At 34.4% G+C, this 25,512-nt stretch overlaps 1 protein-coding gene and 2 long non-coding RNA genes across 3 annotated transcripts; 2 read left to right on the plus strand and 1 right to left on the minus strand.

Moving 5' to 3' along the window:
- The first annotated feature begins 1,304 nt into the window (after positions 1-1,304).
- On the plus strand, positions 1,305-4,377 carry LOC104218614 (uncharacterized). The gene is made up of 4 exons (XM_070164124.1): positions 1,305-1,411; positions 1,932-2,482; positions 2,574-3,175; positions 3,937-4,377. Exons 1-4 carry the CDS (start codon positions 1,305-1,307, stop codon positions 4,375-4,377), a joined length of 1,701 nt encoding a protein of 566 aa, XP_070020225.1.
- A 10,157-nt stretch (positions 4,378-14,534) lies between these two features.
- LOC138884331 (uncharacterized) lies at positions 14,535-15,547 on the minus strand. The gene is made up of 3 exons (XR_011404502.1): positions 15,517-15,547; positions 15,230-15,356; positions 14,535-14,616 (listed from the first exon to the last, which is right to left on the minus strand). It is a non-coding gene; the product is annotated as an uncharacterized lncRNA (long non-coding RNA).
- A 4,811-nt stretch (positions 15,548-20,358) lies between these two features.
- LOC104210123 (uncharacterized) lies at positions 20,359-23,272 on the plus strand. Its single transcript, XR_706791.2, has 2 exons — positions 20,359-20,771; positions 22,921-23,272. It is a non-coding gene; the product is annotated as an uncharacterized lncRNA (long non-coding RNA).
- Positions 23,273-25,512: the final 2,240 nt, after the last annotated feature.

A 25,512-nucleotide genomic window follows, 5' to 3' on the forward strand; every position in this document is an offset into this window, starting at 1 on the left:
AGTATATGTCTCATATTTAAGAAATAACTCGATAAATAACCGAAAAAACCGAAAAAACCACCGACAAAAACTAACAAAAACCGAATCGATAAAAAATCGACTTAATTGGTTTGGTTTGGTTCCAATATTTAAAAAACCGACGTATTTGATTTGATTTCTTTTTAGGAAAAAACTGACCCAAACCGAACCCTGAACACTCCTACAGTCATGTATCGAGCAGGATTATGAATTACTATCAATTGAAGTTAGTATTCACGATATGGGGGAAAAGGAGAAAAAGATCCAAAAACTATGCTTAATACATAATTAGTACTCAGTATGTTTATCTCCAGAGAATTTTTCATCAAGCACCATCTTTTAGGTCTAATTAGCCATTTATAGATACCCTTTGCTATATTACGTGTTATAGATATCTTTTATGTTTTTATACAATGTATTTCATGTATTTGAGATGTTGTATTCATTAATACAACCAAAAAAATAGGCGTAAAAACAGGAATTCCAGCTAAATCTGATATGTATTTAACTGTATTTAAGCGGCTTTAACGTAAAATACAGTAACGTATCTACGCAGAATCTGGAAGGTTAAACTCGTTAAAAACGGAAGGAAATCAAATCACATGATATTCTCCTAAATTAACTCAACGAACTAAAACTAGTACACATTAATCTGTATTCTGCTCAAAGACAGCATCTTAGAAACGTGAATACAGCGAAAAAACAGAGCAACATCTGATCGAACTTCTTCCATTCTCTTCTCTTTTTTTTCGATTGATACAAATTATATACAAAATAAGGTATTCATCTTCTATACATACGGCAAGTTTAACAATTTTGTTGCGTCATTCTGGCAAGTGGAACGATGAGGGCAATTACATCGATTTTTCAATTGAGGGAATACTGATAAAGGAGTATGCCTCCTTTAATGATCTGGTTGTTTCAATTTCAAATCAACTGGGTATCGATTTGAGCTCCAAGACCATTAAAATACAATACAAAGTAGAAGGAAATTGCACACCAATGGAAATACACAATGATATGGGTTACAGAGTTTATGTAGAATTGAAAAAAGAGAACAGAGAATTTGGGATGTATCCTTTGTGCATAAAAACTATCGAAAAAGATCTTATATCCGGAGGTAGTTTAAATCAAGGTGACATTGTGCAAATAGACGAAGGAGTTCAAAGGTACGATTCCGATACAGATGATACACTGGCTCTAGATTTTGTCATTCCGGAGAAGCGATTGGAGTGTTCGAACTCCACAAGGATTTGATAATTTCAAAAACTAATCAAAAGGAGGTTATGGCTGGACAAGTTTATAAGGATAAGGCTACATTGAAAGAGATGATGGAGAATTATGCTATAGCTCAAAGGTTTCAATTCCGTGTTGATAGGTCTAATGCTGTCAGGTTTGCATGTATTTAAAAAAAATTTCCGTTGAATTATGCTATAGCTCAAAGGTTTCAATTCCGTGTTGATAGGTCTAATGTTGTCAGTTTTGCATGTATTTAAATTTTTTTTCCGTTGTATTTTCGATTATTTGTTCGAGCTGTAAGTTTAACGTCGTTGTATTTATGCGTATTTGTGTATTTCATCTAGATGATCACAGATGAAGTAAACATATGTTTGTTTAGGGAATTTAAATACATGTATTCATATGTATTTTACTGGTATAAATATACAACAGTGGCTCTAATTATTTTCTTATTATGTCTACTGTGGTATTAAGTATATGCATATACAAACAAGTGTATTCAGTTGTATTCATTGTATTCAAACGCATATAACTATAATGGAATTCAGTAGTATAAAAATTTATATATATAGATGTCAGGATGTATCTATGTCAGATTATATTTGTCTGTATATGAGCTGCATTTTTTGTAAACACTTATGTTAATCAAATGTAAAATAATTAATTCTTTGCAGCTATGCATTATTATGCATTTCAGAAGATTGTGAATGGAGGTTTAAGGCTTCAAGTATTAACAAATCAGAACTATTCAAAGTGAGAGAATTCAATGATAACCATACATGTCCGCTGAAGGACAAGGTGTATGAGCAGCGGCAGGCTAGTAGCAGCCTTATAGGTGGTATGATAAGGCCTAAGCTTACAAACCATAAGAGGAAATACACTCCAAGGGATATTATTGATGATGTGAAATCAGATTTAGGTGTAGACGTTAACTACATGTTGGCGTGGAGGGCTAAAGAAAAGGCAATGAATTTTCTGAGAGGTGAACCGGCTGATTCATACAAAAAATTACCAGGATACTTATATACAATGGATATGACATATCCAGGTTCCCACATAAGAATGGTAAAATCTCCAAAAAATAAATTCATGTACGTGTATATATCCTTGTATGCCTTTATAAGGGGGTTTGATCATTGTAGACCCATTGTTGTTGTGGATGAAAGTCACCTAAAATCTTACTACACCGGGACATTCGTTTCGGCAAGCACGTTGGATGGTGCAGGTGAGTATCTGAATTTATAATACAATCTGTTAATATTTTTAAATATTGAAATACATTTTTTAAAAATAATTATACTCAATTGTATTTACAGGTCATATATTGCCACTAGCATATGGTGTTATTGATTCAGAGAACGATGTTGCTTGGACGTGGTTCTTTGAGCAATTCAAGATAGCATACAGTGAAAGGGAAAACATGTGCATCGTTTCAGATAGAAATGAGAGTATCATTAAATCTGTATCGAGAGTGTATCCAGATGTACCGCATTTTGCTTGTATATGGCATCTATGGAACAACGTATATAAGAAATTCAAAAAGAGTCATGCCAAGTTGAGCGAGATATACTTCTCTATGGCAAAAGCATACACACAAGCTGAATTTGACAATCTGATGGAGAAGGTAGATATTAGGGTGAAAGAATACTTAGAGTTAGCTGGTTACAAAAAGTGGACTAGGTTGTATGCACCTGTTAACAGGGGATGGACAATGACGTCAAATATTGCTAAGTCAATCAATGCTGCACTAGTTTCAGCAAGGGAATTGCCAATATACGACTTCCTCGAAGAAGTTAGGAAGATGTTTGGACGTTGGAATTGTAGTAACCGCAAAGAAGCTACACAGACATACACGACGCTTGAAAAAAAATACCAGAAGATGCTGACTTTGAATGAGGAAATGTCTACACGTATGACTGTAAGTTATATTTTAACGTCATTGTTGTATATAGCTTAATTGTTACTGAATTAATGGCATGAATACAACTGAATACAATGATTTTTTAAGTAGAACTACCATTAATACATATGAATACAATTATATTCAAACTCATAAAAGATATATTTTTCTGTAGATCTGATATGAGTAGAACTGAATATAACTAAAAGCATGCTGCAAAAACTATTGGAATACATCAGAATATAACTAACAAAGTTGTATTATATGTAATTTTAATATGTATTGTCAATACGTATGATTCTAATGCTTTTGTTAGCATCCTGTTGCCTAAAGTACAGCAGATTAAAACAGTTGATTAATTGAATACAACTGAATACAGCTAAATACATCTTGAATACAAATGCAATTGAATATATCTGACTACAGCTGATTAAAACAGTTGAATTTAATTGAAATTAGCTGAATACAGCTGAATAAAGATGTTGAATAAAGCTGAATATAACAATTGAATACAGCTAACTATAGCTGATTAATACAGTTCAATTCAAATGCTTCTAAAGTATGATTCTAATGCTTTTGTTAGCATCATGTTGCCTAAAGTACAACAGAATTCTGATAAGTTCTGCACTAATAGCAGTTGGTATTGTGCTGGTCTAAATATTTGATGTATTCATCTATATGCAAAAATTTCAGTTGTATGTAACTTATTAATTCAGCATTATACATTTGGTAATTTAGATATATGTGCTCAAAACTTATATTTCTATTTTTAAATGTAGGTGGTACCATCAATTGAATACTTACATACGAAAAACGATGGTGGGAGGAATTACACAGTCTGCCTGTTAGAGAGAAAATGTGTTTGTGGGAGGTTCCAAGTTGATGAATTGCCATGCCCACATGCTTGGGCTGTATTGAAGAGCAAGTTTCTAATGCCAGAAGAATATTGCTCTAACTATTACAAACCAAATACAATTGTAATGACATATGATTTGCCAGTGTACCCGCTACCGGACAGAAATGACTGGAATATACCAGAACATGTTGCAGAGGAGGTTGTATTACCGCCCAAATGGAAAAGACCTCCTGGAAGGCCAAAGAAGAAGCGCGATAAAACATTAAGTGAATTGCTGCAGCCGAAAAATCAACATTCATGTAGCATATGTGGGCAGGGAGGACATAACAAGCGAACGTGTAGAAATGCTCCACGTAATAAATAGTTAACACTCTGACATGTATTAGTGCTTCAACGATTTGTCAATACTTATGTTAACATTGTCAAGTAATAAATTCTCATTGTCAATTAATATATTCTGAAATGACTTTCGTGAATAGTTTCTGAATACATATAGTTGAAATATTTTTATACAGATAAATACATATGCACTATACAGTTGAGTATAACTCAGTATGGATGAATACTAAAAAATACAACTGAAGTATTTTTATGAATAATACAGTTGAGTAGCACTGAATGTAAATGAATACATCAAAATACAATTGAATACAGCTTAATAATACACTTAAATACAACTAACTACTGCTGAATAAAACAAGTTGAATACAACTGAGTACATCTGAATACAACTGATTACGTAAAACCTGTTTAATATATCTGAAATTGTGTTTTTTAATATGTGTTATCTGAACTTGGAAGATACATCTAAATGGATGCTACTTAATACAACTGAATACAACTGAACTTGACAGTTAAATACAACTGAATCCAGAAAAAATACATCTGAATTCTTTTATATAACCTACCATCAGCATACATAAAGTTTCTGACTTTGACATTAACATGTTCATTAACTAAAACGTGTTCAAGTAAAGTTGCTTGGTATTAACACATACGTGAATCCTGTAAGATAAATATGTATCCAAACTGAAGAATAAGCATGAATACTTATGAACAAATCAGTGAAACAATGATTGAAAAGTTGCAATTGTCATACACGAACATTGTTGATAAAGTGATAAGTTTTTCAAACTAAATACCATTTACACCAAAAACTACTCAAAATAGTATTCATCTTGAAACTACACTCCAAAACTACAATAACCTAAAGCTACTCTAACACTATCTGCATCCTTGAATCTGACTCCGTGATTTGCCTAGCAATCTTTGAAGGTGCTCCATTCTCGCTTATGGCATCAACGTCTATCTTCCGCATAGCATAGTCCCAGAGGAGAGCACCATATCTTTGACGAAGTAGAGAGGAATGAAATGTTATTTGTGGAATCTCTCCAAGAGTGCTCAGAAACTCTGCGTATGCTGCAACATGCACCCCACAATCCCTAAAAAATAATTAATTGAAACAATTAAAAATAATGCATACAATTAGATTTGTATATAACATACAATAATGATGCTTGAATACTTACATGCTACCAACTTTCTGTTGAGGTAGATCTGAAATGAAAAAAACTTCAAAGGGATCATTATGTGACTTGTCAGTGTATGCTGAGTAAGTAGACCAATCTATGCCTTGACTATCTCTGTAAAAGCCACTGATTGATAGATATAGAGGTACAAGCTTAGCTAGCTTATCAATCTCAGAAACTACATAAGCATCATGACCTGCAGATCTATACGAGTCATACACTTTGATACATCTCTCCTTGAATGAGACAACAGCCAATACCCAGTTTAGTTTGTCCTTCAAGTTGACTGGTATCATGACATTATCCACAGTATGCCAATGTACATTTGCATGCAATCTGTAGCCTCTCATGTACTCACATACCACATCCTCTTCTTTGGCTACATTAGCATTACTATCTGTATCAGCATACCTGTCGAATATTTCAGCGATTCTTGTCTTGAATATACAATCAACAGTTGTATACTTGAAGTTGCTTGTTTGATTGTACTTTCCCTTCTTTCTCAAATAGTAGAATATGACTTCAATATGCTATACACAAAGTTAAGTACATGGTGTGAGTCCAATTAATCAAACTATTAAAGAATATAGCTGAATACAGAGAAATACATATGAAAAATACAGTTGAATACAACATATTGTATGTGAATAAAACTGTTGACTACAACTGACTATAACTTACTACATCTGATTAAAACAATTGAAAACAACTGAATATAGCTGAATAATACAATTGACTACTTATGATTTAAAGACTTCAATATGACTTTCTACAGTTGAATACTGCTAAATACAGAGAAATGCAGTTGAATACATCTGACTACAGCTGATTAAAACAGTTGAATTTAATTGAAATTAGCTGAATACAACTGAATAAAGATGTTGAATAAAGCTGAATATAACAATTGAATACAACTAACTATAGCTGATTAATACAGTTCAATTCAACTAACTATAACTGAATACATCTGAATACACCAAAATACAGCTGAATACAACTAAATGCAGAAGTTGAATAAAGGTGAATATAGCAATTGAATTCGCTGACTATAGCTGATTAATACAGTTCAATTAAACTGACTATAGCTTGAATACAGTTGAATACAGCTTAATACAGTTGAATGCAAATGAATAATACAGCTGAATATAGCTGAATAAAACAGCATGTTGTTATTCAAATAAAATTAGTCAGTTATGGGAAAAAAACTTACGTTGTCATCCCATAGCTTCCCATCAAACGATAGAAGGTAAAACCAATTTTTTGAATTAACTTGATCAACTCCAAAATCCAATGGTATATGAAGTGTTAACTTGTTCTTCTTGTAATGGTCTTCCAAATTACTTCTACAAGTATGGTATAAAAAATATTATATACATTTTTTAAAATATAAAAACTTAATACACATACCGGGGGAAAACTCACCTCTGATCATGTCTAGCGAGAAGACCATCACGAACCCATTTGTCATATTCCTGAATGATTAACGTAGGATGTGGCCCCGTTATTGAATCATCCTCAAAAGGGTGTCTTTTTTTAAAAATGGGAGTCAACTTTACTGAGGTACCTATTGTTCATTGAATTCGTGATTAGAGACTTTTAAATTTAAAAACCTTGAGGAAAGCTGAATCTTTACTTTACAAAAATACTAACCTGTGGAGTCGAAGTTAGACTCATAAGGCGAAGAGTACCATCTACTTGGTCGCCGATTCCTATGAGATGGTATTGGGGTTGATTCAGCTTTTTTTCATTATTGTGAATCACAATTCTAGTTTCTGGAATTTGACCGGGAAGAAACTTGTCGTCCAGCTCAAATTGAGATACATAGAATTCTGTAGATACACCCTCTTGACCAGTAGATGGTATGTTGGACGGCACCTCTGATGTAGTTTTCCCCTCTCCTCTATACTCCAAACATTGATCATTAAGCACTTGTTTCTGTTAGTTGTATGTTTCATTGTTAGTGTATTAACTTAATGTTACAATACAGTTAAATACATATAAGTGTAGTAAGAAAATAGATTTTGGTAATGTAAATGGGAGTTTGAAATACATCACACATATTCAAGAAATAAAAATCAGAATACATCAAGATACAACTGAATATGTTTAAATACAGTAGTTAGTTCCATTTACATATTAAGGTTAACACATATATGAATACAACTAAATACATGTGTTGGCCGATGCATTTATCAGTTTAGTGAGGCAGTTAAAGGCTAGTCGAATACATACAACATTTATAAATACAATTATTTAATTATAACAACAAGCAGGAGATATAAACAAATGCTCAATATGTTAAGAATGGTATACCTCAACATTATCTCTGACATTTGTGTCAGTGCCATCATCACGTCTCCCTATGGGTTCCTTTCTCTGGTGTAAACTTTCAGTTTGCTGATTTTGTTGAAGATGGTCAAAAAGATTCTTGAAGTTATCATTGATCAATGTTCTTAAAGACTTGAACTCTCCCACAACCTTAACAATACAAAAATAATTATAAGATTGCGCCAAAAATATATGAATGCTATTCATTAAACTGTAATGTTTAATTTGTGGTTAAATACTCACGTATTCTTTGAATGAATTTAGGTCTTTCCTCAAAGAAGATACTTCGTCATTTTGGGAATCTTGTAGCTGATTGTCATGCAAAACTTTATGTCCAAATTCGGATACACAAACAAGAGGAATCTTGGGTTGATATTCTGTTTCGTTAGGATGCCTTTCGTGTTCCTTGCGCTTTTTATGGGGTGGTGATGAAGATGGACCAACACTTGTAACATGTTTCTTCTTACATTGAAGCTCGGGTGTAGGAGAAAAGTCATCCGAATCATCTCCCGATTTGTCTAAATGAGCAGGAGAAGGTCTCTTCTCAACATCGGCGCCTACAGGAGGATTCTGAATAATGACAAGCTCTATATTGCTTGGACTGATGTCCTTGTAAACAATCTGAAAAACGAAATACAATCAAAGTCTTACTAGAAACATACAAATGCAGATCTGGAATACAAACTGAAATTTGTATTGAATATAAAATGCAATTGTATACAAATGCAGATCTGGCAGCACTAATGATTTGGAAATAATATGCAATTGTATAAAAAATTAATAATGAAGGCTACAACAACTATATATTGTTGTATGCATATGAATGCATTTGTATGCATTAGATGTATTCAAATGTATACAGTTTTTGTATGCATTTGTATACAAGTGTATGCTGCTGTTTATTAGTCCCTATACATTTGTATACATGTATCTTGAATCTGTATGCAAGTATTTATATCTGTAAGCATATGTATACAAATGTATATTGTTGTATGCATCCCCTAAAAATGTATGCAACTGTATTTTGTGTCTGTATGCAGCTGATAATACAAATATTTTCTATCTGTATGTATTTGTATACAAATGTATTATGCTGTATGCATCCCCTGAAAATGAATGCAGTCTCTTGTATGCAAATGTATGAGTAATCTGGATGCATTTGTATGCAGCATATTTGTGGGAATATGACAACTGAAACTACAACAGGTATTACATCACCAAAAATGTATCTGAATGCAACTGCATACTTCTATATGCAAATGTATGCCTATTAATTATTACTAAAATATAAACTATCAATAATACAATTTGTATATTACCATGTTCTCGGTGTCATTGAATATGTCGTTCATCAGATAAGCAAAGGTTGGCTGATATCCGGTGGTTCTCCAATTGAGTATTCTGGGGACCACGTCATCAACTCGGAGTGCAATTTTGGAATCAACAACTGAACAACACTCATAAAACCATACTTGCATAGCCAGTGGCATCTCAGCTATCCTGTAATACTTCTTCTCAGCATTCATCTTTATGCTAATCGATTTTGTTAGCATTTCAAATGCTTTTAAACCCCAATGATATTCAGAATAGCGCCCACTCTCTACCAAGTCAAAATGTAGCCTTGGTATAGTTGTACTATTCTTCTCGGATAAAAAAATGAAGGTGTGTATGAAATACAACAAAGATATCTTCAAGGCATCACCATCATTGTCGGGACCCCAGTTTTTGTCAGCAAAGCATTTCATCAATTGTTCCTTCTTGACAAGATTAGCACCTCCAAAGTAAGTCTCAATAAGCCGGTTAGGAAACTTTTCACTAAACTCAAAATCTTCATTATTACCAACACATTTGAGGCCAGTCACAATCGCAAACTCCCTTAATGTGAAATGTAATGAAGTACCATTGACGTGTAATGCAAATACATCGTTAGGAGTGCCTTCTAACTAGAGAGCCATGAAGCATCTAAAGAGTTGATGTTGAACTTCACAGCGCTTCATTTGAAGAAATGAGCCAAAGCAAGTATTGTCAAGTTGTTGGTACTGATCAGGAGTAAGGTTCTCTTTTAGCTGGGAGACTATATCAGTATTAGTATAAACACTGATATGGGGTGCAAATTTTGGCTGGTGTTTCACAAAAAAATTAATTCCCTGCATTTAACAAGAATAAATACATGTAAATACAATTGAATACAAAGCATATTTCATAGTAAATCTTGCATGAATATATATGAATACAACTACATACACTTAGAAGTATAGATATAACTGAATACACAGAATATATTACAGTACATCTGACATAAATACTTACAAATACAACTAAATACATTGACAAGGCTAAATACATATTAAAAAACTAGCTACAACACACATGACATAAAAAATAAGTAAGCAGAATACATATGAATACAATTAAAAACTTACTGAAAAATTGAACAATTGCAAACAAAAAATAACTAAGATGAATACATATGAATACAATTAAAAACATACTGGAAAATTGAACAGTTACAAACTATCAAAATACATAAGAATACATATACATACTTATAAATACAACTGAATACAGTAATACCAAATAGTACAAAAATGTGAAACTGAATAAAACTAAATATATTTAAATACAACCAGATACATACGAATACAACATTGTACATGTAAAATAACTTGAATAATTATGAATACATATAAGTTTCTTTGAATGCATATTGATACAATAGCAATTACCTTTTGGTGTCGTGTATATGATGTTTTTTTTTGCAGCGACTTCCTTTACATTGACACATGAAGAATCATTCATAGGTCTTTTCATCTTTGAAACAACTGGATTTTTTGTTTCTTTTGAAGATTTCTCAACTTGGACTTCTTTCGACTTGTCATTGTGTAATTTAATTCTTCTCTGTGAAACTGTAGTTGCTAACTTACCTGCAAAATCCGACTCCCCTTGAGTTATTTGCAACGAGAAAGAGGGCCCATCAAAATTGAGAATTTTGGTGGGTATACTTCTGATTATCATCTTGTGTGGCATTGAATTCGCCATTGAAGAGAAAAACCAAAGCTTCCTGGTGATCAAACAATACCAATGGTTATTGTTTCAGAAATTTATGAAAAATCTGTATAAAAATTAGAGAACCAAATTAATGATATCAAAGTTCGAAGAAGTAAACTTACCAGGAGAAAACTTACCAAATTTTAAGATATATTTTGAATGTGGGATTGATAATGGCGGAGAAATAGAGAATTTGTGTGGGAGAAGAGTTATGAAACGTGGGTTTGTGGGAGAAGAGAGTAAAGTGTATGCAAAAAGAAAGAGAGAACGTGTTTAGAGTAGATATACGGTAATTATGTGAGAGAAAATACTAAAAAGGAGAGAGAAAAATATTATTTAGCATATATGGTGCCTTAAATATAGGATGTAACTATAATTAGATAGTTTGCTATAAAGGATAAAAGGTATTTATAGGATGTAATATTTTAAAATGGTATTTATTTAAAATAAATAGGGTACTAAGGTTTTCTATAGGGTGTAAAATTCCCTAAATTATACCTTTCTCTCAGTTTAGACTAGGGGTGGGCGTTCGGTATTTCGGTTCGGTATGTAAGAATTTCGGTTCGGTATTTCGGTATTCGGTTTATCAATTGTGTATACCAAATACCATACCAAAATATTTCGGTACGGTTCGGTATTTATTATTTTGGTTCGGTACGGTTTCGGTTTAACAATCAATGAATAATCAATGCTAAATTGCTAAATGCTAACGCCTAACCTAACAATGTACAACTGCACATGCACAATTGGAAGAGGAATCACAACTGCAGTGTTTGCACAATCTAAATTCTAAAGTGGTTGCACAACTGCAGTGTTTGCACGATCTAAAGTGTTTGCACAACTGCAGGAATCAATGAATAATCAAATAATCAATGCTAACAATCAATGAATAATCAATGCTAAAGTGTTTGCACAACTGCACAATGTGCACATGGATCATGGCTAAAAGCCTGAAACAAGAATAACATATTATTCTGCTCCAGACAACAACTTCACAATCTGGCAATCTGCAGTTGCAAACTTGCACGCCAGATCTGGCAATCAACTTAACAGTTAACACTTAACACTTAAACACAGTACAATAAAAACACAGTCCAACAAAAACAGTCTTAACACTTAAACACATGGCAACTGAACTGGCCAACTGCAACTGCAAGTCTGCAACTGCAACAGTCTTAAGTCTTAAGTCTTAACAGTCTTAATACTTAAAGTCTTAAATAGTTAAACATAGTGCAACAAAAATAGAGAGAGCAATGTTTGCACTCTACTTTGCGAACTTCTCTATTATCTTCTTTCACCACAAAGTATTCCCAAATATCGGAGTGTTGAGCAGTAGCACGGGGCATGATTGCACTTGAACCTAAAAAAATATAAATCATAAGTTAGAATATTATAGTTTGATGATAATAAAACAAAACTACAAACTATTAAGTATATCATTATCACCAAACAAATAGAATATTAAACTTACCACTCAAGATGCAAGTTGCAACTATACATCAAACAATGCTAGTAGTGCTTCCATTATTTTCCATATCTAAAGATAATACGATCAAATATGTCATACAAATGAAAAAGCATGATATATTATTTTGAATTAAAATACACACAAAATATTAAAGCTTACCAAGCTTGAGTTCCTCAAGATACTTCAAGTCTTCTTCAACACTAATAGGATTCTTCTCTTTTCTAAGCCAATCTTGAACACAAATAAGAGCTTGCACACATTTAGTAGTCAATGAACTCCTAAATGAATCAAGAATACGGCCACCAGTGCTAAACGCGCATTCCGACGCCACACTAGAAATTGGAATTGCCAACACATCACGAGCCAACTCCGAAAGAATAGGAAATCTAGGAGCATGTGTTTTCCACCAACTCAAGATATCAAATTCTTCACTAAAAGGCTCTTGTTCTTCACTAATGTATTTATCCAACTCCGATTTAGCACCCCCACTTCCATTGTCTTCCTTTTGTTTCTTTAAGTTAAGCTTAGTCCTTATTTTTGATGCACTTATAACACTCCCACTAGGTGTATTAGATGTGTTGTTAGATGCAGTAGAACTAGATGGAGATTGAGGACAAGATTCGGTTGAATACTTTTTTAGATACTCTCCAAACAAAGAATTCATATAAGCATACACCTCAGCATTTATTTTCTTCCCTTTTTCCTCCCCAAAAAGTTCTTCAAGTGCTCCCTCAACATATTCAAATTTGTTACGTGGATCCAAGACGGAAGCAATAAAAATCATTTTATTCATCTTTTCAGGCTCACCCCAATACTTCTTGAACTTTTCTTGCATTTGCTGAGCCATTTTTCTCAAATGCCCATCCTCACTAGCTAAACACATTTTCAAATGACAATAAAGTTCAGATACATCCTCAAAATGAGAATTACAAGTGACATAACGTGAACCTGAAACTTTTTTAGTTAGATCGTGAAATTTTGCAAGAAACTCTATCACATTCCTCACATTCACCCAATCATCAGATTCAAGAGGACCTGCATTACTACCATCTTCACAAAGATGAGAACATTGATATGCAGAAAATCCATCATCAAAAAGATGCAACTTGTCAAAGGCTTTTTCAAAGTGTTGTGCTGTATCCAACATCAAATAGGTGGAATTTCACCTGGTAGGAACATCCAAACACAACGTTTTGGTACATTCTACCTTTACATGTGCACAACACTGTTTAAACTTTAAGGTCCTTGCAGGCGAAGATCTCACATACCTCACAATATTTCTAACACGTGTCACAGAAGCATCAAGTTCTTTCAAACCATCTTGCACAATTAGATTTAGTATATGAGCCATGCATCTCACATGAAGATGTTTACCACTCATCATATTAGTTTTCCACATATCTAACTGTTTAGACAATTCTTTGACAGTGACATCATTTGAAGAAGCATTGTCCACAGTAATAGTGAAAACCTTGTCTAATTTCCATTCAAGCAAACAATCCCTAATAGCTTTAGCCATCTCTTCACCCTTATGACTAGTGATAGGGCAAAAATTAAGTATTCTTTTATGCAACTTCCAATCCCTATCAATGAAGTGGGCTGTCAAACACATATAATTTATTCTTTGTAATGAAGTCCAAGTGTCTGTTGTTAGGCAAATTTTTGGTTGTGCTTCTCTAAAAGAACTTCTTAGATTTTGCCTCAATTCACCGTAAACTTCATAACAATTCCTTGTTATTGTTCTACGAGAAGAAATACGAAATAGTGGTTGAGTTTTTCTCATAAACTTTTTAAAGCCTTCATTTTCTACAAAGCTAAATGGTAGTTCATCAGTAACTATCATCTCAATTAAGGCCCTCCTAACCACTTTTTGATCAAATTTCCAAATTGATCCTTCATCATTTTGGCAAGATTGAAAATTTATCTTTGTTTGACTATTATCTTCTGCAATTTTAAGTGGGTATTCTTTGCATCTAAGCAAATGATTCTTCAATCCTGTTGTTCCATTCTTAGATGAATTAGCAGCATAAGCTTGTTTACAATATCGACACCGTGCTTTCCCAACCCCATTAACCTCAAATTTATCAAAATGGTTCCAAACGTCAGACCTAGGTTGCATTGCTTTCCTTTTCTTGGAATCTTGACTATCAATGGTGTTGGTGTTACTATCTACCGTAATAGGTAAACTTTCACTAGAACCAACATCACTTACTTTACTTGTATCTTCCATCTATACAAAATTAAACAAATATAAACATAAATTAACAATCAACAAATTAACTACCTTGCTATCAGTAACAATCAACAAATTAACTACCTTGTTACCATACAAAATTAAACAAATACAAACATAAATTCCCAGTAACTGTTATTTTGAAACCAAAATCTACATAAAAGGGAGGGGGCCAAATTTGAGGTCCATTAATTTTTATTGAATACAGGAAAAGGTTCAAGTAGTTCATAGCCCAAAGTCAAAAAAAGTTGAAGGTTTCAATGACTCTATTGTTCAACAAATGATCCTGGGTTAAAGAATAAGAGAGTGACTAAATCTTTTCTTGAAATTCTAGAAGCCAACATACTAGAAGATACTGTATTTTATGATTTTCAAAGAGAGCAGTCTGCTATTGTTAGTTGCTCATATGGTAAAGTTCTAAAAATCAGACCTAAACAAAGTAATCATATGGTAAGCCTAACACATAGTCGTGTACTCACAACTGTTATTATACAAGCAAATGAATTAAACAGTATGAATGTGATACAGATGATATTTTCCTACTAAAGGGAAAAGCTCGGAACAACAGTTCATTCAATCAGCAATACAACCAAAAGAAAGTGAAACATACCTTTGAAATTGAAATTGAATCGAGCTCGGAACACTGGAACAGGACAGCAGCGTCTTCGACACTTCGTTTGCCCGGAATTTGTGAGGAGTGAGGAATCGAATCGAGCTGGAAATCGCCGCCTATAACCCTAAATTAGTTTGATGCAGAAAATCAGAAATTAAAAAATTTATGCGACTGGTCGAGAGTAGAACTCAAAACTTAAAAATATAAAAACTCAAAAAAACCTCAGAGAGTAGTCGAGTACTGGGATGAGATCATGAGAATGAGATGAGACTTACAAAACTTACAAAAGTAGTGAAGTTAACCGGTGAAGATGAGATGAGACTCGAGCTCGAATGTCGACTGGTCGTAACTCGACTCGCAGACTGATATCCTAGACTCGCAGTCGATTCTCGTCTTCTTCTTCTCGATGATATCTCCTAAGCACTGAACAGTAAGCAAACCCTAATGTAAACATCCCAGCCCTAGTGTATTAACTGAGTCTGAGACTTTGAGTGTCTGACTTGGGTAATCGATTATTTGATTGGGATTGGGCTTGGGTTGGGAGTTGGGGGAGATGGGCCTGGGTGGGAGTGGGACGCGGCTGGGCGTGGGCCTATAAAATAGGTAATTGGGTTTGGGCTGTATGGTATATTACCAAATTTCGGTATTTCGGTTTACTGAAATAGTACAATTATAAAACCGAAAACCGAACCGAAATACCGAAAATCCAGTACCGAATTAGACCGAAATACCGAAAAAACCGAAACCGAAATACCAAATTAATTTGGTTCGGTTCGGAATTCGATTTTTCGGATTTTATGTCCACCCCTAGTTTAGACAAACCAAGTTTAATGACTGTTCAATAGTTTATTTAAGTATTTTCAATCAACTTTTTTTAGCAATATAAATATTTTAACATTAACAAAAAAAACACTTGCCTTTGTTTTAACACATCAAAAAATTAATAGACTCACGCGCTTCACAAAATTGCACTTGGCTTTGCTTAGTCACAATCTTACTTAATCTTAAAAAAGTATCAAACTAAAATTTGGACAAGAAAATCTCAAACTTATGTTTTAAGAGCTAGAGTTAAAACTTGTCTCCCTATTATCAAACTGAAGAAAGGCAGAGCCTTTTGAAAAATTAAGCCAAGTTGACTTAGGCAATAAATTTTTTACTTATTAAAAATAGCACTCTAAGGACTCGTTTGTCCATAAAAAATTTTCCTTTTTTTTAGGAATTATTTTTCAAAAATGTATTTGTCTATAAAATTTTGTAAGCTTTTGAAGATTTTCTAAAAATAAATTTTTCAACAACCAAAAAGTGGCTTTGACCATTTTTTCGAAAATTTCGGAATTTTTTTCCCTGATAACAAAATTTCAATAATTTTTTCAAGTGAAATACATGTCCAAACATAATTTTAAATTTCAAATATTATTTTTTAACTTAACTCCAAATACTACTTTTTCTATAAAAAAAAATTACAATTTTTTTGTCCAAATGCATACGAAAATACTTTAGTTTGTCTTCCATGGTTAATTTAACTCAATTGGGTGTAAATATTTGATGGTGCAGATAAGTTTTTACCCACACAAGAGTTTCTGACATCCCAACTCAATGTTACATTATCATTCAACCAACTTCACAAGCCCTTATTTTGTTAGAAAATTTGTGTCCCTTACAATGGTTGTTGAAGCACTATTTATAGCTGCATCTAATGAATAAGGCCCTAGGATCAAGCCCATTTTAAATGACATATATGAGGGTCATTGATGAATGTGTAACATTCGACTATGAATGTCAAAAATCTCTATAACGGATTGTGTATTTAATACTGCAGAATATTCTTCATTGAATGTCGTCGGATGGCAGACATTCGTTTAACTTCATTAGCAATATTCCTTTCGGGTCTTCCCGGTGCCAACCAAAGATACTGTCCCCAGTCTTGGTTTCCACTCGTCTCGCTTTCCGTCTGTCTTCGATTTCACATGTCGTTCTATTATACGAGTATTTAGTACGAACCGATTTTACAATATATAAATAGTCTTCCTGCTTTTCGGTAGCACATCCTTGTGTTATCAGAAAGTTGGTAAAGATACCTTTTTTGGCGGAAAAGTTTTTGATTCCCTCTAAAAAGTTTCTAACGCTTGATTAGACGTACGTTTCTCCGCATTTAATGCACCGAACATGCGTCACTCTATGATTTTAACAATACTTTCACCGGTTCTCGAGGTAATCATGGCCATGATTTTAGCCGCTTTTTCCTTTACTTATACGCCTCATTCTTCTTCTTTTACACTTCACAATTTTTCAAACTCTATCAACTTCTTTGCACTCAACTCTCTCTTGCTTTCACCCTTCTTCAATCTTCTTCTTCAAAGAACTTTCATTATCTTCTGCTAACCATGGACTCCTCCTCCAAGAAATCAAGCTCTCTAAAAAGCAAAGAAAGCACCAATGATGTTGCCCTCCTACTGTGAGCAGCATCATCCCAAAAGGCTCAGTACAGCCAAGGATTTTGATGAGAAGTTTCCTTCTACTAACTTATACACATGGGTTGTTAGTGTGTACCCTTCTTCCATCCGTCCTTCTAGTATTTCTGTTGTAAAGGAGTACCGTAGTTGTCATGTACCCCTTCACTTTGAGGTCATTCTCATTGAGTGGGGGACTTGACCCCGTAATCTTGGAGTTCTCCTACAGGTATTAAGTCTGTTTGGCACAGGTGAACCCCTCTGTGTGGCGGACGGTAGCCTGTCTATAGCAACTATGCCAGGAGACGGGGGAAGACCTCTCCTTGGCCCACATGCTGAACCTTTACTCCCCCAAGATTTTTCCTGTGGGAGTAATAAACTTTAGCAAACGTGGTCATCATGCCTTGCTTACCAGCATGGATGATGATAACGGCCATGGATGGATGGAGCGGTTCATTGTAGTTGCCACCAGGGACATCATCCCGGCCACAACTCCATATTTCCCTAAGTTATGGACTCATACACGTAAGTTCAATGTCTATCTTTTCTCTGATTAAAGGTTATTTTATGTTATTACTGATCCTTCTCTTTTCACTATTTCAGCAACTTGGTGGACACCACCAAGGTTGAAGGCTTGGACCAGTGAGTCGAGAAGATTTTGGATATTACCACGCCTGAGACCCGCCGGTGGAAAGAACTGGCCCTTAAATATAGGTGGAAAGCCAAAAAGTATGGTAAGTTGATTCTCGAACTAATCTTGTTTTTACCTCATATATAAGAAAATTGACAAACTTCTTTTTCCGTTGAATTCAGATCTTCCACAGGGATCTGTTACCGTCCTCGAGGAGGACGTTTTGGCTGATCCCACAGAGGAGGCGAGGTTACACCCACACGGGCGCTGTAAGCACCTAATTTTTGTCTTGCATAAAGACGCTCCTAAATTCCCAAAAATGGTTTTTTCTAATTAATTTTTTTAAGATTTATAGAATTATTAAAGAGTTTTCTCTATTTTTGTTATTTGTATTTTTATGGCATTTACCTGCATTTTTAGCATAGTTATAAGCATTTAAAATCATGAATAAAAAGTCAAAAATATTTTTATCTTTCATCTTTTACGTTTTAGACTTTAATTACATTTTTAGCATCTAATCGCATATTAATTGTATTACTAAAATATAAAATTCCAAAGACATTCTTGCATCATATTTTTCAATGTTAATTAACGATTAGGTAAATTAGATTGAATAGGTTATTTATGTAAAAATTGGATTTAATTAGAATTTGAGTTTGAAGTGGTTAATTTTGCAAAAAGCCTAATAAAGAAGGAAATAGATTACATTGGCTTGCTTTTTGGGGAATTTGCATCTATACCCGTTTTTTGTGCCACATTTTAACTTGTACCCGCTTTGCAAAAAAAATTACAAGCGTACCCGCTTTTTCGCATAATTTCAGCATACGGGGCTGAAGTAGCAAAGACAATCACGCAAAACTTCAGCATTCTAGTAGCCGGGCCTGAAGTTCAGCTCTAGAGCTGAAGTTTTTGTGTTGTAAATGGGAAACTTCAGCTCTAGAGCTGAAGTTTTTTTTACCACCTATTAATATTACATACTAGAGCTGAAGTTTCCAGGAACTTCAGCTCTAGAACTGAAGTTTTTTTTACCACCTATTAATATTACATACTAGAGCTGAAGTTTTTGTCTTGTAAATGGGAAACTTCAGCTCTAGTGTAGTAATTGGGAAACTTCAGCTCTAGAGCTGAAGTTTTCGTATAGTAACTGGGAAACTTCAGCTCTAGAGCTAAAGTTTTCGTGTTGTAACTGGAAAACTTCAGCTCTAGAGCTGAAGTTTTAGAAATTCATAATCTAATGTTGACAATGCTTCTTCCATTGTTGCATATGAGGCTAAGACTAGGCTGAAGAGATCAAATAGTACATCTAATTTAGTTATCCAATCAAATACTGAAGATTTGCTTATGAGCAAAGGTGGTGGATCCATTATATCAGAATTCTATAGTGCAGAATATAGGAGAAACAATGTAGTACCCAGCACTATGAGTGCTTCAGACATGGTGATTCCTATCACTTGCATGGAGCATATCACAATTAGGATGGATAACCGGTCCTTTGACTATTCTCTTCTGTGCAACAGTTACTCTTTTTGCAATATCCATAATTTGTGATTGCTATAAATCTTCAGATTCTACAACACAGATTTATAGGAAGACAATAGAAGAACTAATATTTAAAAAGGCAACGGGATGATCGTCTTTTTGCTTGACAACTCAGTCAATTGCTTGTTTGCATATTTCAGCTATTTATTTCAGAAGAAGAAGAAAACGAAGGAGGAGAAGAAGGAGGAGAAGGGGGGCTGAAGTTATTTAAGAAATAAGCATAAGTTAAAAGTTTTAAAAAACATGGGTATAGGTTAAATGGGGGCGACCAATTTGGGCGCCCGTGCAATTTTTTGTCAATTGCTTTTTAGATTTGGGCCAAACGAATTTCGGCAGCCCAATATCCATGCAAGGTCCAAATTTCGCCCCAACGCCCAGTCTCCATAATCCGGTCCAGCTTCCCCCATTAACCAAAACAATCCCACCCCTTGATTTTCCCTTGATCCAACGGCCATGAACTAATAACCTTCCCCTTTATAAATGTCGGACCCTACTCCTCCCCCCTCCCCCCAGAACCCTAGAGACCTCGTTCATTTCCCATCCTCCCCCTTCTCTCTCAAGAAAACCCTAGCCGCCCCTAAATCCCCCACCTCCTTAATCGACGGCCACCACTCCAAACCACCCCAAATCCTCACCCCCACAATCCCCACCTCCTCCTCATCCCATATCCCCTTTTAATTTCCTCCAAAACACCCTAAGATTGCTCGATTTTCATATCTAAAATCCCCAGAAAACCTAAACTTTGTTTTGTTCTTTGTCTTCAGCGAGCAGAACCCCTTTTGACCTAAAACTTACATCGATCGATTGTTCTTAACAAGAACAATCGATTGATGTTGGTTTTGGCTCACTCCGAAGACACCTGATTTAGGTCGAGATTGACCGGCTCGAGGTCGACATTCTAGCATCTATCCGCTACTGGGTATTTAGCCTTTTTTCCCCTCTCTTCTTTTTGGTTGCGACATTGTATTTTAATTAGTCTAGGTATTGCATGAATCTGCTTCTTCTTTTTTAGTTTAGAACGTGTTACTTACTGATAACCTGTCATGACCATGTTTGGATTACTAGTTCGTTGCATGATTAGTGGTTTAATTACTCGATAATTAGGTTTAATTGCACAAGTTAAATTAGTTTAATCAATTTTTGAATTAATTAGATCTTTGTTTAAACGGTTTGATCTCTGCATTTTTTGTTCTTTCCCCTTATTCTTAATCTGTGTGAATTCTCTTTGGTTAGCTAATTGTAATTACCAGAAAATTTGGGGGGGGGGGATAATTGGGAAAACACAATAGAGAATCTGAGTTGGTTATGTGGGAAGCTTCTAGAAAGGGATTAAAGTGCAATAAAATGAAAGAATTAGGCCAAAATTGGGGTTTAAAAGAATGAATTTTCAGAAGTTTAAAGGGTGAAAAAATCTGCAAACTTCTGGAAATAGGACAGCTGTCCAAAATTGTTAAGATAAGATGATGAAAAATAGGAAAATATCTGAGAATAAGAGGACAGTTGTCCAATTCAGTTGAAAAGATGTCATTTTCCCTAAAATTTAGGAGCTGGCATATTCTTTTCCTAGACTCCCTCTCATTCTCTCTTATAGCATACACTAGGGGTGTGCATTCGATTTATCGATTCGATTTTGATCCTTATCGATAATTACTTATCGATTATAGATTTGTACATATGTTTATCGTTATCGTTTTAATAAGGTTTCGATTTTTTCTATTTCGATTTATCGATTTTGGGGGCTTATCGATTCGGTTATCGATTACACCAATAAGAAAATTTGCGGGATTCCACGGAAAGTATATCGCTATAAACACGCCTAACTAATATGGACAAAAAGAAGCTAAAATAAGACGAACACCGTTTATAACATAAAAATTATGTCAACAAGCACATGCAACAAAACTAAAGTAAGGGATCAAATGTATGTCACCAACACTCCAACGGTATAAAAAAAACAAAACAAAATACATCATCACGGCTAATTTTGTTTTCCATTAATTTGAACTTCATTCCCTTGATCTTTAAATATGATCATTCCTTAAATGTGGTAGAGGAAATAATAGGGTTAGGGACTTAGGATAAAGGAAAGGGTATTATAGAATAAGGGTAAAAATAAAAAGTAAAAAAAAGAAATATTTTTTTGTCTTTTTAGTATATCTTATCGGTTTATCGATTAACCGATAATCGAAGAGGACAAAATCGAAATCGAAATCGATAACTCGATAAGAAAAATTTCGAAATCGAAATCCAAATCGATAAACCGATATCGATAAACCGATAACAAATAAATGATTTGATTTATCGATAAACCGATTGAAATGCACACCCCTAGCATACACAAAGCTTATATAATAGGATTCATTCTGCATTCTGAAGGGATAGACAAATATACCACATAGAGATTTCTTTTAATCTTCTGCTGAAGCAAAAGCTAAAGAAAATTCTGGAATTCAAAGTGAATTCCAAATTTGGAAAATTAAAATTCAGGGGTTGCTTCTAAGACTCTGTCATTTCTTTCCACTGATTCTTGATTTTGCTAAAGTTAGTTTTGGACTGAAATTGAGGCCTTCTTCTGGGATTTACTGATGTTAGTTGCTGTGTGTTGAGTTTTCATCAAACTGTGGTGGAATCTTGCTTTTAGCTGTTTCTCATGTTCAGAGATTTATTTTCTGTTTCTTTAGTTTTGGCTCCTACAAAGGTATTACTCTTGATCAAATAATGTAATTTCCAGCTTGCTTGAAATATAAAATGGTTTGTTTGCTCTGTCAATTTTCAATTTTCTTTTGTGAATGTGCCTGATATTCATCAAGTTGTGTATTGTTTGAGATACAACCTTGAGTTATGAGTTAAATTATTGCATGCATCATGTTAAACAATGATTAAAATCAGTATATTTGAAGTTATCTGTAGATTTATATGAAATTAATCGCCTACACAATTTGATCTTTAGCCATGAAGTTTATATGTTGTTACCAGCTAGAATTAGGGGCTGTGATAGCTAACACTTGATAAGATGGTTGTTTAATTTGTAAAATTTGTCAGTAATGACTGCTGTTTTTGTATGCCAGCTAGAGAGCCTCTCTGAAAATACTGTTAGTAGGCGAAGTGGTGGTGACTGCACACATAGCTCTAATTCAGATTGCTTAACTGATTTGGCTAAACCAATAGTTAGCAAAAAAGAAGGAAACACCAGAAGTGTTTGTGTACTCCAGTGCAGTGACGTGTTGATTTAAATAATGCCAAAAGCTCTTATCTAGTCCAATTGTCATTGTTACTCTATTTTCCGGATCCATGTGGTCATTCTGAATTGTAGTTAGATTAATTGAAACTTGTAATTCTTACAAATTGGCACTGTATTTTTCAAGGTTCGTAAAATTGTGTATTCATTTTTAAAAAGTGTCCGTTTGTTATCCTTTATAAGCCTGGCGCATGTCAAGTCAATTTTGTTGGAATGTGTCTGGCAACTTGAAAATACCCCATCTCCAGTTGGCAATTGGAGTTTTCCCATTTACTTGGGCTCAATTTCGAGCCTATTTTCATGTGCTGATGCTTTTAAGAGGGGTTAGCACATTTGGGCCTCGCCTTAAAATCTATATGCAGTTTGCTTTGCTCATCAGAGGTTCTATGCTAATACAATTAAGCCCACAATGCTATTCTAGTTATTAGCCCACGTTTTAATAATAAGTTAGGCAGAAATTTGGTAATCAATTTCATTCAATCATCACTAGTAACATAATTTGTCCTTGACTTGAAATTATAGAACGTGTTCATCTATTCTATAACGTTATAGTTTAATCAGTAACTGAATCCAATTAATTACGAACATTTTTTTGCTAAAGATTCGAACTTTCGCTTTGCATTAGAGTTTTGTCCACAATAACTCTGAGGCTTGTCTCCAATAATCTCCAATTTAGGACTAAAATGTGTAAACATCATAGTTTGCTAACCTATCGTCGTGATTATGTATACGTTCGCGTAACATAATTATGATTCTCCCCAAATAAATCAAAGTATGCATTCGTGCAACTTTGGCCAAACAATCTAATATTAATAAAGCGTGATTAATCGTGTACACGTACGCGTGACATGATTTTAACGCCCAAAATAAAATGGATTTACACACATGTAATCCATTTTCAAGATAAATCCATAAACGCCATAATTAAAAGCGGTAAAAGGTAAAAGTACATAGGTTCTAAAACTAAGTAATTAAACAAATTGATTAAGCCAGGTATGATTAAAGCGACCGTGCTAAAACTACAAAATTTGGGAATGCTTAATACCTTCTCCCAGGTTAACAGAAATCCTTACTCGGTCTTCTGGTTTCACAGACTTTAAAACATAGTAAATTTTCTTCGATTTGGGATCTAAAATAAATCGGTGACTTGGGACACCATATAATTATCCAAAGTGGCGACTCTAAAATTAAATAATAATTACATTATGATTAATGTCATTTTAATTGGAAAAAACTTCCTATTATCTCGGAAAAAGAAGGTATGGCAGGCGCTATCGGACCCGCTTTTGGTGCAGGTGATTCCTCTTGGAGTCCCCGGCCAGAGAGCAAGCAACCAAAAAGGCGACGCTCCTCCTCGGCCGAACGCAAAAGTAAAAAGATGAAGAGCACTGCGCCCAAACTAACCGCAACCACTGTGGTGATTGATGACGATGGGGAAGACGATGATGAAGGGGCTTCCCTATAGAAAAGATGACGACCTTCATCAGCTCAACAGAATGCTCAATCTGAAGAGCTAATAACACCAAGCGAGGATGACATCCAAGCGCTCTAGGAAGAGTGTGATATAGGGGAGGATGTTACTTCTTGCTTCCGAGTCCCAGTTGCTGCTCCCGATACTGTGAGGCTGGATATCGGGATGATCAACCAATAACTAGCACTGCTTTTGCCATAGCTGCTTCTCAACCCACAGCTCCATCAGCTTCTTCTCCTTCTATGCCAGCCATACCTTCATCACCACAAACTGCTACATCATCCCACCGGCCGCAGACACCCAAGAGGAGGATGTCCCTCCTCCCCGGACCATGGGAATTTGGGGCATAACTATTCGCCCCTTTCTGCAGATCCCCAGAGGAGGAGAAATTCTCCCTCTCAGTTTCCACCTATGAGCACGTGATTTTTGCCCTATAGGAGTCACTCCCATAAAATACAAGAGAAATAATTTTTTCCATTTTGTAGGATTTTGTGAGAATTTGTGCTAATTATTTGCATTTTTGTGCATGTTTATCTTTGTTAAAATCATGAAAATGCCAAAAATACCATGCATTGAATTTAAGTTTTATTTTTACACTATTAGTATTAATTAGTTAATTATTTGCTTTATTAAATTTAAAAATCACAAAAATTGGCTTACTTTTACATTTTTCAGCTTTTAATTTTAGAATAGTAATTTTTCTTTTTGATTTAGGACTAAATGATTTTTCATATTTTTATAATAAATAATTAGTTTAATTTTATATTAGATTAATTTAGGGTTCAATTTGGGATCTTTATTAATTAAGAAAAAGAAAGAAAAAGAAAAGAAAAAGCAAAAGAAAAGGAAAAGTAGGAGTTAATAAGAGAGTTTAATTTAAGATGTTGAATTTGGGCCAATTACACCTGGATTCTCTCCAAAAGAACCAGGCCCAAACGTGCAGTCTACCGG

Source organism: Nicotiana sylvestris, chromosome 12 (assembly GCF_000393655.2).
Source record: "Nicotiana sylvestris chromosome 12, ASM39365v2, whole genome shotgun sequence".
Classification (NCBI taxonomy): domain Eukaryota; kingdom Viridiplantae; phylum Streptophyta; class Magnoliopsida; order Solanales; family Solanaceae; genus Nicotiana; species Nicotiana sylvestris.

Coding starts and splice junctions, on each gene's coding strand:
- LOC104218614 (XM_070164124.1), top strand. CDS start 1,305: ATGGCTGGACAAGTTTATAAGGATAAGGCTACATTGAAAGAGATGATG. Junction 2,483..2,573: donor AAGCACGTTGGATGGTGCAG/GTGAGTATCTGA, acceptor TTGTATTTACAG/GTCATATATTGCCACTAGCA. Junction 3,176..3,936: donor AAATGTCTACACGTATGACT/GTAAGTTATATT, acceptor TTTTAAATGTAG/GTGGTACCATCAATTGAATA.